The sequence below is a fragment of the Chanodichthys erythropterus genome, chromosome 10 (genome assembly GCF_024489055.1).
Source record: "Chanodichthys erythropterus isolate Z2021 chromosome 10, ASM2448905v1, whole genome shotgun sequence".
Taxonomy (NCBI): Eukaryota; Metazoa; Chordata; class Actinopteri; order Cypriniformes; family Xenocyprididae; genus Chanodichthys; species Chanodichthys erythropterus.
Window position 1 is genome coordinate 4,245,785 of NC_090230.1, and position 16,679 is coordinate 4,262,463.

A 16,679-nucleotide genomic window follows, 5' to 3' on the forward strand; every position below is an offset into this window, starting at 1 on the left:
TAACCCATAGTGATCAGTAAATAAATTAAAATTAAAGAAATTATTAAAATAACGAAAGTATAGCCAGAATTGTCAACTTTGTCTTTTTAACTGCAGAGGCAATAATCGCTAAACTGGAGTGGCAGCCTTTTTAGCTAAACATTCATAGCATCCAAAAATCAAATTAGAACCGGCTGAAATGTTTTGAAATCACTTGTACCCTGTCTGATTCAGTCTTTCACGCAATTTGCCTGTGTCCATTTGAGTCTTTTCAAATAGCGTGCTAGTCTGCTCGTTATCGTTGGACGGCAGAAGCGCACCACAGTGTTTGTCGTTGTTGAGTGAAATTGTCAAGTAGCCAGCACTAGTCAGTATGGAAGATTAGTGGGTGCAGATACATATGTATTCATCTGCAAGTAAGAAAATTAACATGTTATTTTTCGGGTGTTTTTTTCCTTTGTTTTTTTTGTTTTTGTTTTTGTTTTGTTTTTTACTTAAAACCTACCCCGTTGAGATGGTGATGTTGACATGTCTGCATTCAAGCATTACATTGGGCTGCCCTTTTACAAACAACTGACAGTCGTGACCTAAATATGATATTCATTTACAATAATCAATCCTAAAATTCGGCATTTGTAACTTATTTTTCACATGGTCTCCCAGACTTCAGTTAACTGGAGACTCGCTTTGAATGGATCATTGAATCAGTGAGTTGTTGACTCGAGAACAGCCGCAATCAGATGAGTCCAAATTGCGAATGAATCGTTTGGTGTGATTTGCGAACCGATTTAACAGGTTCATTGAAAAAAATCAGCTCGTTCACGAATTGGACAGCACGGTCACATTTTGGAGCACGTGATGATTTCTTAATTTCAAAATAACGTGGAACGGCATGTTTTTAGGAAAAGTAGTGGAGTAAAGGGTATGATATTATGCTTTAGAATATAGTGAAGTAAAAGTAAAATTTTCTCAAAATAAAAATATTCCGGTAAAGTACAGATACTTGAAAAATTTACTTAAGTATAGAAACAAAGTAAAAATACTTAGATGCGATGTAATATGGCCAACGTTAGGCTACTACTTGCATGTTTCAAATGATAAGCCATGTTTGAGGTCAATGAATGACCTTTTTGGGGTCCTCCTTTACCCTCTCAATGATCCCACACTTTGGATTTCATGCCAGGCATAATTACCACATGGACCAGCTGTATTAATGATCTGTCCATCAGACTGTGTGACTTCCTGTGTAGTTAATTTTTTTTTTCTGCGACCAGCAAACCAATTAAAATTTTGTCGACCAAGCCTTTTCTCGTCAACTATTAAGTTATTAGGCTCGTCGAGTATTAGGGGCAGGAAGTCTAAATTTCAGTCTAAATTTCGCGAGCAATAAATGTCCATTGTCAATAGAGTAGTGATATTTGAAGCACAGCTCACACAGATGTCCCTTTCAAACCACAAACTGTTGGTCAATGCGATGAATCCATGTGACCAACTTAAACCTGTTGCAAAATCAACATATGAATGTGAAATTTCTGATTGTGTGGATTCCTATTAAAATGACTGGAATTTCTTCTCAACAATACACGTGGCCACACCTTCAGAGTCATTGCAGTATAATCAATGTTTTATTTTGCCGATGTAGTAATAGTACAAATATTGCGTAAATGTTTAATATATCACACAGACCTTCTAAAATTGAAAATGAAAGTATATTTTTTTTCTTTAAACATATTTCCTTGTTCTACCAAAGGAAATGTCTGCAGTGGGTTTGCAGTATATGGCAAATAACACTGAAGTTCAGCCCTGTTTCTAACCAGATGCTCTTTCTCCTTTACAGTTAATGATAGACACACCCACTTCCCCTATAACCAGTGGACTTCCCCTGTTTTTTGTCATCACAGTAACTGCCATCAAACAGGTGAGCGTATGAGCGTACTCCAAATGTCGTGCTTTGACAGCTCATGTTCACAGATCATGACGTTTGAACAGCGTTGTGCCAGTATGAATGGAGGATAATCATTTAGTTGTCTTTTTTCATAATCCTGCTCACACATACAGGGATTTGAAGATTGGCTGCGGCACAAAGCTGACAATGAAGTGAACGGAGCACCTGTATTTGTTGTGCGTAGCGGCAGTCTGGTTCAGACCCGATCCAAGAATATCCGAGTGAGTTTCAGCCAACGACATTGCTAATCTCATTGCTAATTATGCCAAACCATCAACAACAGACAAAAAAAAGAAGAGAAAAAAAATCTCCATATACTTGCAGTTATGTTAATAAACACTATGGGTCTCATTCATGAAACACGAGCAGAACGAATTTTTGTGTAAATCGTGTGTAAAGTGGTTCTGGCGTAAATTTTCGGATTCATTAAAATGTTCGTATTTTCCAAATGTTAGTTGGTACGAAAGAAATCTACACCTGCTCCCAGCCAACCGTAAATAATGCGTTTAACATCCGAACGTTTTGGTCATTAATAAGGCTGCATTTTAATTCACCTTAATAAGGTACATATTTACACAGCATTTTGAAAAAATATTATATATAGTAATTACATACGTTTTTTCTTTTTACTTTTATTGTGAGAGCCAGTAATAGCATCTGCAAATGGAGCACTTTAATCAAATAATGGATAGATTTCAATACGGTTGGGCAAACTAATGGCCCCTTATTTATGGAAATTGTTTCCTTTAAAATGTCCAAAATCCTTCGTTTGGTGTCATAATATGATGCCCATATATAGTTGTCAGTCGGATTTAATAGGCGGGATTTATGGTAATTGAGAATGAGCGTGCACGCGCGTCCCATTTACAACTGATTGGAATTCATTAACACACACACACATTTCACTATCACTTCTGACGTTTACGAAGTATTTGTGAATCAGGAGAAGAGTTTTCGGGAAAGTCTTTTTACGCGCAAATCACTCGCATATTTACTCATATATTTACAAATGTTTCATGAATGAGACCCAATGAGTTCAGGATCCATTTAATGAAGTCATGTTGGTTGATATTCCTCATATTTAAATCCACTGTGTTCTTGTAGGTAGGTGATATTGTGAGAGTAGCCAAAGATGAGACGTTTCCTGCAGATCTGGTTCTCTTATCATCAGACCGGGCCGAGGGGACTTGCCACATTACCACTGCCAGCCTGGACGGAGAGACTAACCTGAAGGTCTGTTTTCTGCTCACTGAATCCTTCAGAGCAGTTAATGAATCAATACGTAACTCACTTACTGAACCCCACGTTGCTGTCACTTTCAGCTATATCCATATCGAAACAAAGCAGTTTTTGTGTTAGCTCAGTGAGTTAGCGATTAACTGAAATTTTGGTGAACTGGACATTTTCTGCCCAAACAGCAATTTTTCGGTTTCTGCGAAAATGGTTTTAGAGGGCCGAAATAGTGACGTTTAATTAGCATTTCTCCTATGGAGATGGTATTGGTGTCTGTTTCATGCAAACATCATGGATAAACAACTACAGGTTAAAAGTGTGAGCTGTGTGAAAAATATCAAGTTCTTGATTTTAATCAATACTGATATGGATTCTTAAATCTCTATATAGATTTTTAAGTCTATACTGTTGTCTGTTTATACATAAATAAAACTAAACAGAACACTAAACATTAATTGTAACGCACCTGACATTAAAATAAATGCAGTAAGCTTTGTGCTTGGTTACTGTTAATATGAAACATCTCAGCTTTCAAATTCTGTCTATTTTATCTTGAAATACAAGCAATAAATACTGTTTTGATTCTCTTTAATGTGGCGTGACAGATCGGTGTAGTTCTTCAAGCGGCACGTGAACTGATAATCTCTTTCTCATTACTACTAGTTATAGCACCAAATAAACATGAATGAACATCAGAATCATGTCTCATGTACTCGCTCATCCAGTGTTTCAAGTGCAGAAAGACATCAATAAAACAGTTTGTAAACAACGCAATGTTACATTTACCTCAGGAAAGTCATTCAGTGCTTATAAACTTGATACTTGGCTAGAAAGAATTACTCTAGAGAGGAGCATTTTGATAAATATATGTGCTATAATTACATATTCATTATATTTTACTTAACATGTTAAGTAAAGTCATTATAAAATTATTCTTAAAATGATTATAACTTATGTGTCTTAAGTGTCTGCAGTGTTATACAGTGAGACTGTTATAAAATAGAATTTATGTCAGGGCTCTGAACCGGTTCAATAAACGAAAACCAGAAACAAACTAAATTTTGACTGGAACGTAACCAGAAACGGAATAACGGAACAGAAACGCTAATTTGAAATGGCCATTAACCGGTTAATAGCGTTATTTTATCGTTCCGTTTAATATTTTGATTTGGCAGTCAACCAATTGCGAATTCAAATAGTACACCGTATGCATCCAAAGTTTGTGAAATGCCCATGCTGATGCGCTCAGCCCAACTGTCAAGTCATCATAGGTTAGGTGAGTCACAATGGCAATGCCCTGGCATTAGTTATACCATTGATATATGTCACCAACCGTCAAGTATTAGGCCTACATTTACGTGAAAATGAATGTCAAGTAATATGCAGCTTGTTGTACGTTTTGAAACCAGTGAAAATTGCAGGATAGTACAATTTTCAATATCGCATCACTCATCTGCAGCGCTTGTGAACGGAGAAAACTAGGCCTACCTACATAGGCCTAACACATAAAATAAAAGGGAATATTTAGGCCTAGGCTATGCAAATATTTCACTTAAATAATTAGGTCTACAGATTAATAAAATGAAAGTGGTTATTTGTGGTGCACTCCAAAGATCTAGGAAAGGAAACAGACATTCTGCTTGTTTTTGTTATTTGTGTCTTTTGTAAATGTATGAATTATGTCTTGCTTTTACCTGTATGACCATAAATTACAGAATACAGTTTACTGTCTTAGAGAAGGAAAACAAATCCAGTGGTCGCGCCGGCGCCTCAAACGCCTGCACACAAATTCTTGCATTGCTTTCTTGATATCGCAGCCTGTTAAATATTAAAATAAAATACAATCAACCAAACGCTCAATTCAATTCTGTAATACAATCTGCCGTTTACCACCCGTGACCACCGCCTCACTGTGCTGTTGTGAAGGATGATGTTTTACGTCGATAATGCGAGTGAAGTACAAAGCTCATATCATAATAAATAATAGTTTAGCATTCGTCTCGAAAATGAAAACAGTTGGATTCGTGCCGAATGAGAAAGGTATGCTACAGATTCACTTTAAATTAATTTGTTTTGCATCTTATTTAGTTTTATTTCCAATAAATAAACCTGTTTCTCACCTTGAATATAGCAAAAGAAGCTGGAATGGCATTAAAAAAATTTATTTATTTATTTATTTATTATTTATTTTTTTCGTCTTGGCTTGACGTTTATATAGCCTGAATAGTCCAACTGCTAATTTAAGAGGTTTTGTTGTATGAATAATATTGGGCAGTTTTGTTCATTATTTATGTTTACAAACATTATAAACAAAGATATGTATGTAATAATGTAATGTAATAACAAAATGCGACGTATAGCATTTTTTTTCCTCTCAGGAATAGCATCGGTATTTTTAACCATGCATCAAACATTAAAATATCTTGAAAAATTACTTTTAATTTATGAACCATTGTTTTTCCTTTCGTTTAATAGGTTTACATTTGGATAGAATCATGTTATAAAAGATAATTGTAGGCCTATTGCCTAAGACGGCACATACACTCTTTGTTTTTTTATAAATAAAATGCTGTACATAATAATAATAATAATAATATTAAGTAGGCTACACGCAAAAAAATAAAATAAAAATCACGTTAACTGGTATTTTTTCTAATCAACCGGTTTCGGAACGTTTATAATACAGAAGGAACGCTGGAACAGAAACGTTAAAATACCATTTCTGCTCGGAGTGGAACGAGTAATTTTTTTTTTCCCGTTTTTAAGCCCTGATTTATGTGCTGTTAAGGAAGGAGTGCTATCTATCAGACTCTAACATTGGATCTGTTCTCTCTGCTGATGTGCAGACCCACTATGCGGTGCCAGAAACGGCTGTGTCTCAGTCTGTGTCGCGGCTGGAGTCTCTGCAGGCAGTGGTGGAGTGTCAGCAGCCGGAAGCAGATTTATACAGGTAAACTGCAGAATTAGAACCACTGAAATCCTCATCACACGCAGCTTTGCAGTGCTACTCATCCACATTCGATTTTATAAGTCGTGACACAGCACATTCTTGCTTATCAGGTTTGTCGGGAGAATAACAGTAACCCAACAAGGAGAGGAGATAGTCAGGTAAGACATCTGAGATAAATAATGATAAAACATTTATCAGATAAACAGGCTAAACACTAATGTATTTAAATATTTATAAAATGTAAATGTACTAAATGAAAAAAAAAAGTACAATTACATTAAAAATACTTATTTAATTTGTTTTTTAAAAGTTTCATTTATATTTATACATGTTCTTTCATTTATTATTTGTATATTTTGTGTTTTAAGTATTAGGTTTATTTATTTATTTATTTTGTTACTCTTTTCAGACCTTTAGGACCAGAGAACCTCCTGCTTCGAGGAGCAAGATTAAAAAACACCAAAGAAATATTTGGTACGGCATTTACACCCTTGTTTTTTCTAACTTAGGTCATTTATAGTCAACATGAATTTAAAATGAACATTATTTACTCTTATAATATATGTTTGCGAATAGGGATGCTCACATTGACCGTTTAAATGTTAACCGAAAGTAAGAATTTTAACCGATTAATACTATCGGTTAAACGTTTTTTTGGTTTTTTTTGCTGCATGGTTAAAGAAAAATATGCTATATATACAAATATGCTTATTTGTTAACTCGTGGGGCGTTTCACACGTGCCAGACATATTTCGCTAAGCAACAAGCAAAATGTAGCGAGCGAAAAGAAGTACTGACCATTTCGATAGAAAGGGTCAGGCGCGCCGTTGGCACGGGGGACAGGGGGATCAGGACCCCCGCAGTTTTGAAAAGACAGAAATCGACCCCCGCACTTTTGATAAGGGCGGCTTCAATCAGTCACAATATATCATGTTTTAGCTTAGGATATTTTCTTTCAAATGAGAACATTTTCACGTTTCTGTGAGCTTTCGTTCATAAATAATCAACTGTTTTGTCGCAGATGTGAAGAATAGGAAATGCGCTCTCGAACAGAGAAACACGCGATCTCCAAGCAATCAATCACAGCGTGCTAACGTTTTAGGACAGGTCGATAGTATATAAATCGTGGCCGAACGTTAGCGTTTGTCAATCAAGCAAAACCGTCCATTCAGAAACCGAGAAATTTGACACTTTAAGGTAAGAGGCTGATCTCTCAGATTGACGTGCGAGCTGGCTTGACTGAAGGATTTGTAGTTTGTTTTGAGTTAAAAGAATTGATGGCATCTATAAAAGAGATATCTAAAAGCGAAACGAAAAATTATTGCCTCGACCGGCGACACAGTAGGGAGGCAGCACGAGAGGAGACCTGCGTGTTTAATTGGTATGTGTATACTGTAATACTGCATTTACAAAGCTTATCAGTGGCATGCACTTTTGCGGTCGCATCGCGGTGCATTTTTTTCTGTTGTCAGAAACCTGCAGGTGCGTGACAATTTGATAATGTGAATCCAGGTTCTGTTGTTTATCTGTTCTATGCTGCTGTTTGCATGTTAAAATAAACCCGTGGAAGACACAGACACTCGTCAATTGTATTTTTTATTTAATGTCATAGCCTATATATGTCATATTATCATCATCATATAGGCTATACAATATTATAAACTTATCAGTTAATGGTTAATAATCGGATAACGAGCGTCGGTTGTCGGTCGAGAAATTTAACCGAAATGAGCATCCCTATTTGCAAATCATTACTGCATGATACACCACAAAAAAAAAAAAAATGTTTGTAATCTTTCATCAAAATTGTGAAAAATGCTCTGTTTCTGAAGCATTTATTTTCTGCTGACATTGTGAATTCGTCTTAAGGCTGGGACATACCGAGCCGACTGTCGGCAATCAGACAGTGTCGGGCCGTTTTTGAGCATAAGTCGGCTTAGTTTTTTTAGTGTGTTCTGCAGCATTGGCCATCTGGGTTTTTTGGGCCGATTCAGCATGTAGAATAGCCGTTGGGTCGTCAGTGAGAGAGAGAACTCTTATTGGCTGTTCAGCTTAGCGAACGAGTCAGTGCACAAGAATAAATGTGAAAGTGATAAAAGCGAGCAAAGCATAATAATTTTACATAATCTTACTAGATTCTAGATTCTACTAGATTCGAATGCACAAATATTTTCATAATAATGTGAGCCAACTGGAATGAAGAAAGTAATCAGTGTGATTCATATTTAAAATGGTAAGCAAGCTCTGCTTTGTTTATGGTTTGTATATCTGCAATCCCAGTTTCAGTTTCCCTTTTTGAATGATAAAAATAGAGTATTGACACCTGCTGATATAGACAGATACTTACTTACACAAGGTGCAGAACACACGTGCTAGTTCGCAGTCGTCTTTAGTCCTTTTGGTGTGTTCAAGCACAGCTTTTTGGCCGAGACGCAGCTGATAAGAGGCAAAAACAGAGTCCGCTTTCGTCACAGCTTTTCAACCACCGGTCCCACTCTAAAATGTTTACCCACTCAATTGACAGTTCATAAAGGCATTAAGATAGGGAGAGTTTGTGTTTGTACGTTTTATTAGCATTTAGCATTATTGTATCATGCAGGTGTGGCGGTATACACGGGCATGGAGTCCAAGATGGCTCTGAACTACAAGTGCAAATCCCAGAAACGGTCTGCAGTAGAGAAGTATGTTTCGTTATTTTGATTTCCACTTTCCATCTGACTGCTTTCCCTCAGCAGTTCATTAATGCTCCATTACGACTACATCATCTCTCTTGTCTCTTTTGTGCAGATCCATGAATACATTTCTCATCATCTACTTGGGCATTCTGCTGTTTGAAGCCATCCTCAGCACGATTTTGAAGTATGCTTGGCAGGCAGAGGACAAGTGGAACGAGCCATTTTACAATCAGAAGACTGATCAAGAGAGAAACAGCAGCCAGGTCACTATAAAGCATTTACAGTTAGCTTATGATGGTTATATTATTACATTTATATTAAAATTAAATATTAACACTTTAATATATGTGACACTTGGGGGCTCTTTGATGGCCCCAAAACTAGAAGGTATTAATCAAGTTTGGTGGTGATTTTCTCCTCACAGATTTTGAAGTTTATTTCTGACTTCCTGGCTTTCCTGGTCTTGTACAACTTCATAATCCCCATCTCGCTATATGTGACTGTTGAGCTGCAGAAGTTTCTGGGCTCTTTTTTCATTTGTTGGGACTTGGATCTGTACCATGAAGAGAGTGACCAGAAGGCTCAAGTCAACACATCAGACCTCAATGAAGAGCTGGGCCAGGTTTGTGTGTGTGTGTCTGTGTGTGAAAACTGTTAACTGTTTGGCCAGCTATAATTCTGCCTAAGATGAGTAAAACTATGCTAATGTTCTGCCCGCAGGTGGAATATGTTTTCACGGACAAAACGGGAACCCTCACTGAGAATGAGATGCAGTTTAGGGAGTGTTCCATCAACGGTATCAAATACCAGGAGATCAATGGGAAGCTTGTGCCTGAAGGAATGACAGAAGATTCACCAGACGGATCCGTGCCTTGTTTGGTAAGGTTAATTTTTACAATTTTGTTTGTGAGGATAGTGCTGCAGAAATTTCACACTTCACTTTTAATTTAAGATAAGCTCATTTTAAAGACATTCCATTTAATTTTCACCATAGTATAGTAAAAATGATCATTATAATAAATATAGCCATAAGCAACAATTATCAGAGTCCAAGCACAATTGGAAGACATGAACAAAATAGCAAATTTCGAAAGAACTGGTCCTGTGGATCAGTGTTAATTTCGTTAACGAAAACTATGACGAAAAATTTCCGTTGACGACATTTTTTTCCATGGCTAAGACTAGACGATGAGAGACGACACCAGTATCATTTAGGGGTGCAACGGTTCTCGGTAAAAAAACGAACCGTACGGTTCTCCACTTATGGTTCGGTACGCACTTGCACTGCGGTCCATCTCGAATGACGACGCATCTATTGGTTAATATGGTTTGTTTAAAATAGCAACGTGGAAAACAGACAGAGTTCAGATAATGTATATTTCAGTCGATGGATGCGCAAAACGTTACAACAACGATAATCAAAAAGCGTGGACAAAACAGTCACTCTTTGCAAACTGTTAACTTTGAGTGCCGTATGCTCTAATGTCCAGTCACTTACGCCATCATCACCCGGGCACGAGCGCAGTTGAGACCTGAACAGCACACGTTGCTGTCTGTGTTTAAACTAAACACATTTAAGCTTTGCTGATTTAAACCTTCAAGAACAAGACGCGAAAGAGAACTCGCACGCACTGTGAGAAGATTCGTGTGTGCTCATCCGAAGCGTGCACACGCTTATTTCAGTCAGCGTGCAAATGCTGAGTTCTCTTTCAAGTCTTGTACTTCAGCAGCCAAATTCCTATATGCAATATCGCGTTCATAATCGAAGGCGATTCATCTGCGATTATGAACGCGATAATGCGTAGCTTGTCCGCGAACTACGGTCTCTGTATATTAAGTGCCGCTCCATTTGAAAGCAGGTGATGGACATTTACCGCTAATCACAGAACCGGCTTTACTGATGAGACACGCATGACAATCTCATGCGATTAATCGTGCAGCCCTAGATGATGTGATCACAAGATAAGGCTAATTAGTCAGTATTTGCCACACCCAAAAACATATTGGCCTACAACTGCTAAATGATTAAATGAATCAAAATTCTTGGGATAACTTTCTTTCTCAAGATTTGGTACATGCACTCAATTGCACACAATGTACAAATATAAATAATTTTCATAACAGCCTTTCAGATTTGGCTGCTGGTGGCCATGTTTTTTTTTTTTTTTTTTTTTTTTATAATGTAGCTGGATCATTTTAGAAGATATGTTGGGACATCCATCAAAGAAGATGCATACCAGTTTTCAACTTCACAGATCATACACTTACAATGTAATTAAAGATTTTCAGTTGTAGCACCTCCTATAGGTGCAACAAAAATGTGCGGCTACATTTTTTGTATTACAATAATAAGAAATATTATAGAAGGAGAAAAGTGTGCATAATTATTTAAAATTGCAGAACATCTAAAAATTGGCTTAGTTTTGTTTGTGCAAATTATATTTTATTTCGATTTTTTTTTTTTCTTCTTTTTTTTTTAAAGCTAAAATGTGTTTTAATGATAAATGTTAAACATTGCAGTGGTTACATTCTTCTACCAGTCATGTATTAAATCAAACTGTGTGTACCTATTTTAGAACAGGGAAGAGGAGTTGTTCCTGAAAGCCGTCTCACTGTGTCACACGGTGCAGATCAGTTATGATCAAACAGATGGGCCGGGAGACCCGTTCTCACATGCCAATGGCTTCTCGCCTCAGATGGAGTATTATGCCTCCTCTCCTGATGAGAAAGCACTAGTGGAAGCCACCAAGAGGTGAGATCACAACTGTTGCTTTTGTTTCCATACTTTTTACCCTAAATGTTGAAATATTTGATCACTTTTTTTTCTTTCTTTTTTTTTTTTTTTTTGGTGAACTATTCCTTTAAATTATGTTTTGACTGCAGGATGGGTGTTACATTCATAGGAAGCCATGGAGAAAACATGGAGATTAAAACATTTGGAAAAGCAGAGAAGTACGTCTATCTATACCATTTATTTTAGGTCACTAAGTGGGAGCCAAATTTCTTAGGTTGTTTAGAATATCTTGACAGATTTTGGAGTTGCCTTTTTAACAGCTGTCATTCTGCACGCAGGTACAAACTCCTCCATGTTCTCGAGTTTGACGCAGACCGCAGGAGAATGAGCGTGATACTGCAGACGCCCTCAGGCATGTGTCTCTGAACACTCATGTGCTGTTTATCATTTAACAGCATAGTTACCTAATGATGTGCCGTCTCTCATTAGGTGAAAAGGTGCTATTTACAAAAGGAGCTGAATCAGCCATCCTCCCCTACACCAAGAGCGGCGAGATCGATAAAACCAGAGTCCATGTGGATGAGTTTGCTCTGGTGAGCGTTCTAGATCATGCTCTCATTCTTGCTTTCTAGTTCATTCTAGTTAGTTGAGCTTGCAAAGTGTCACTAAGTGGTGAAATGGACAAACTTCTAACCCTAAAGTATTGAACTTCAGTGTACAGCTTGTCCTCGTCAACAGATTTTGCGACTTGTGGAGTAGTGATATTTTTAGAAGAAAATGACAGGCCTTGGGATCTGATTGTTTGGCATTTCTTGCCGAAGACTCGCTGGTTAACTCAGTGAAAAACTCCTAAAGACCGTCTTTTTGTGCTGCCTGCAGATTGGTCATAATCATAAGTATGCGCACTATTTTCATCGAGATTGGCTTGACTGGAGTTATTTTAAAGAGCCTTGTCTGTTTCATTCAATTGCACTTTCTTGCACTCTCTCTAGTAGGGCCGGACGATTATGGCCTAAAATCAAAACCTCGATTAATTGAACATTTTACCTCGATTACAGTTAATGAACTTTTTTTTTTTTTTTTTTTGCCCTCATAGTTCACTGAAAAGGTTTGTACTGTAAACATGATTGACTATTAAAGTCAGCAGTTTTTTTTTCCTATTGAAAGTGTGATCTGACATGACATAGCTCACTTTCAGCAGTTATTTTATCTATGGTTCGTAACATTTCCTACAGATTTCTGCTCGCTGTAAATCATATAAAGATAAATGAATACAGTACCAGTACGAGTGATTGCATGTGTGAATTAGTCATACCGTCTCTCTATTAATTGTGAAGCTGTGGGTTGTAAATGGTTCCTTCAAAAGTAGAAAAATATATGCTATAATAAGTTTTGAGTTTCTAAGCTACTTTAGTGATATATCACAGGACAGCGCTGACAGCTAGTTTCTGCGTTCCTCTCTTTGCATGCAATCTTCACGTTTTGCAGCTGCGCGAGCACGGTAGCTCGAAATAAAATCCAATCGTCTAAAATCGCTTAAGTGTCAAAACCGGCAAACCTTAAAACAAATATAAATGATAAAGTTTAGTAAAGACGCAAGGCTCACCGCTTGCGCTCCATCACTATGTGTTGAACCGCTATTCATCTCCGTTGCTTTTATGCCACTGACTGGATGGGGCAGAGTCACGTGGCTACACACACAGTAGTATGTTTTTAAGGGGGAAGTATTAACATGATTAAAAAAAACTAAATAACCGACATGGAAAAATTACGTTGGTTAGAGGTTCTGAATTTCGGTTTCGATTACTTTTCGATTAATAGTCCAGCCCTACTCTCTAGATAGAACAGTGTTATTTTAGTATCATTAATATACTACTATTATTTTGATATTTTTATTAGTTTTAATATTTTGAATTAGATTTTATTTTTATATTTCCTGTTATCATTTATCATCAACTTTATCAAATAAAGTTTTAGTAATTTTTTTTTTTACCTAATTTAAACCTAATTTAAGTTTGTGGAAGTGAATATGTAAAGCAAAATAAAATGGATATAAAATTGCCCGTCAAATATTATAGCTTTCACAGCTTAAATATACAGCAAAATATACATGAGTATTAAATGAGTGCAATTCAACATTTGTTTCATTATTTTACTTCCATAGATTTAGTAGCTAGTGTTATGTTGTAATGCTTAATATTTGTAACATTCATAAAATATCTTACATTAGGGGATTTAAGAAAAGTTGATTATCAATTGATTTGTTAAACTTTTAGAGTTGATTGTTTTTAAGATTAATTTCAGGAATTTAAATTCTTAATTTTTTCTCAAGAAAAAAGAAAAGAACATTCTTAAGAAATCTTTTTGGGAATACAAAATATTCTTAACTTTATTCTTAAGTCCGAAAATAAGTAGTTAAAGGCACAAAAGGTAAGATTTTTGTATTAAAATATCCCAAAACCACTAGAACAATGTTAAAATTTTTAATGGCTTGTACATCTTAATTAATGTACTTACCAAACGTTTCCAACAATGTTTAAATCCAGAGAAATCAGCTATTTTAACCAGTGTAACTGCCCATAACACTGTGTCGCCTGTCAGTGACGTCAGATCTGCGTTACCCTTGATTTTCTGCTTCAGTATATTATGTTTTATTGGACAGGTGAGCAACTGTTTGGATACATTTTTGCTAGAAAACGTATCATTGTTTTATAGCTCAATACACAAGGTCTAATCGTTTGAATCTCTTGTTTTCTTTATTTACTGTGAGTAACATGTTTGTACCATGCCTCAGAGACAATGCTTTTCTGCCAAGTGGCCAACATAGCAAAATCAGAAAGAACTTTATTTTATAGTAACAGTAATACAGCATTTTCTCCACCTACAATATATTCTGGATGACACAAGTCATTCAGCTTTTATTGATATGATATTCTAGCCACCAAGCAAACGCTCAGAATAACGTCATAACAACAGTATGATTGTTTTGGCCAAGTAAAACAGCGCTGCATTACCTCCCAGTTTTAATTTGTCAAATAAAGTAACCTTTAGTAATTCAGCACTTGTGGCTGTTTCAATACCACAGTAACGTTAATAAAACTTGCTCATTAGCTCATCCATGGACATGATTTCTGAATCACGTTGAATTGCTTTCCATGGGCTGTGGAGGTGAAGGCGACAACTCCCATGATTCCATGCTTATCAAACTACGTATTTGTCATTGTTTAGAATAAGCACCCTCTAGCGATGAAACTTACGTACTGTTCCTTTAAGAAAAATGTTAATCATAAGAATGTGTAGTGATTCCATCCCCAAATTATCATAGAGATTTGGGCTGAAAACAACTACCTAAAGTGCAAAAGCAATCATCTCAAAATACCCTAGCAGTTTCTCGCTAGCATGGATGTGCGAGCACCACTCACATTTTCTTCACAACATTTAAAAGTTTATTTGGAGTTTCGAGGTCTGGCCTGAGTTCAGCTTTTCTAATTCAAATTATGTTGATGAGAGCGGTGCAGTTAATTGTCGGTTAGTTTTGTGTCCTCATTATTAGCTGTGCTGAAACCTAAACCCATGAGAGTGTCTTCAGACCCACATCACCAGTGTCTGTCACATGGTAGCACAGACACTGACACACACACTGGGCAGTCTCATAGGATTGTATTGAGACTCATGGGATGTTTTAGACACAACAGCCACATTGAAATGCTCCTCCATGCACTGAATGCTCCCTATGTCTGTGCTTGAAAGCATTAACTTAATTATGGATGTTGATCTCAAGATTGTGACTTTCAAGCAACTTCTTGGCCAGCAGTTCACTGTCTGTTCTCCTTTGCATCAACTTTTATATTACATTATTTTGTGTATAATTTAGGAGATTCTATCCTCCATTTGGACACACATCAGTAAAATGGATTAGTTTTTGTGAAACTTGTGCCAGCGTACCAAATTATGTTCATATTGGGTTTCCTATCTCACTTTTGTAGAAGGGTTTGCGGACATTAGTGGTGGCCTGCAGACACTTCAGTGCGGATGAGTATCAGGAAGTGGACCGGCGGCTCCATGAAGCCAGGACGGCTCTGCAACAGAGAGAGGAACGACTAGTTGAGGTCTTCAACTTCATTGAGAAAGACCTGGAGCTGCTGGGAGCAACTGGGGTGGAGGACAAGTGAGTCACAAACACACAAGAATGCTAATGTGATGTTGAGGTGGACACTGAAGTCGCATACACATAAGTAAATTCATTCTGGTCAGATAAGGTTCCTTTGAAAAGTGCAGTTGAACTGAGTTTGTAACTGTTTGAACTGTTCTTATACATTTTCAGGTGATGTCAGTATAGAACTATATAGAAAACTATGGCTATCAAAGTGTGTGTTTGATTAATGCTAATTCAATTCATTGTCTCTCTTTCGTTTCGCCATGTTTGAAAGCTATATATTCAAGAGCTTCTAAACTCCTTTTGGTCAATGTCACAGACGGAACTCTATGTGAAGGATCAGTGCTTGCATCCTGACGGCCATTGTCGTTTACAATCACAACACTCTACGTCAAATGAATCGTGTCAAAATTGGGCTGATATTGTGTAGTCTGAACCTGGCATGAGCATGATGCCAAGTGATGAAACCCCTACAGTAAACAGATGCTCCATTCTACAGGGTCCCGACAGGTTCTTACATTTTAAAAAAGTCTTAAATTCAGTTTTATCTAATTTATGGCCATAAAAATCTTTGTCATTTCATGAGGTCTTAAATTCGGAAACTGAAAAACAGGAATCGCGATATGACTTAATGTGATTATTAACTAATCCTAACTTCAAAAGATGATGATTTAATTGAGCGCTGCATATTTCAAAGTAAAAACCTGGCGCTGTTGAGCTTTCTACAGGCTCGCTCTTTCAGAGCAGTTCGTATTCAATGAATACCATGCATTTATGCCAAACCATTGCTTATTGATCTACTGTTGATAAATTGACAATGTTTACCTTGTGGTGTTTTAAATCACATTATAAATGAATATCAATATAATCATTTATACTTTTGACTAATACCTTTTCTTTAAAAAAGTGTTTTAAAGGCTAAAATGCCAAATATTGGCTGATGTTCTTTTTTTTTATTGTCAGCATCAGCTGATAAGTTTTCCTGTTTCCCATTTACGTGTCAGAAG

At 36.7% G+C, this 16,679-nt stretch overlaps 1 protein-coding gene across 6 annotated transcripts in view; it reads left to right on the forward strand.

Moving 5' to 3' along the window:
* Positions 1 to 16,679, forward strand: part of atp11b (ATPase phospholipid transporting 11B) — a 57,974-nt gene that overhangs the window by 16,595 nt on the left and 24,700 nt on the right. For all 6 annotated transcript variants that reach the window (XM_067395847.1, XM_067395843.1, XM_067395845.1 and 3 more), the window contains exons 4-18: positions 1,817 to 1,897; positions 2,038 to 2,145; positions 3,029 to 3,157; positions 6,004 to 6,107; positions 6,218 to 6,265; positions 6,517 to 6,581; positions 8,707 to 8,788; positions 8,895 to 9,045; positions 9,207 to 9,404; positions 9,503 to 9,661; positions 11,359 to 11,534; positions 11,666 to 11,734; positions 11,855 to 11,928; positions 12,006 to 12,109; positions 15,503 to 15,684. In XM_067395847.1, coding sequence (XP_067251948.1) covers positions 1,817 to 1,897; positions 2,038 to 2,145; positions 3,029 to 3,157; positions 6,004 to 6,107; positions 6,218 to 6,265; positions 6,517 to 6,581; positions 8,707 to 8,788; positions 8,895 to 9,045; positions 9,207 to 9,404; positions 9,503 to 9,661; positions 11,359 to 11,534; positions 11,666 to 11,734; positions 11,855 to 11,928; positions 12,006 to 12,109; positions 15,503 to 15,684 — 1,730 coding nt within the window. The remainder of the gene's footprint in view (positions 1 to 1,816; positions 1,898 to 2,037; positions 2,146 to 3,028; positions 3,158 to 6,003; positions 6,108 to 6,217; positions 6,266 to 6,516; positions 6,582 to 8,706; positions 8,789 to 8,894; positions 9,046 to 9,206; positions 9,405 to 9,502; positions 9,662 to 11,358; positions 11,535 to 11,665; positions 11,735 to 11,854; positions 11,929 to 12,005; positions 12,110 to 15,502; positions 15,685 to 16,679) is intronic.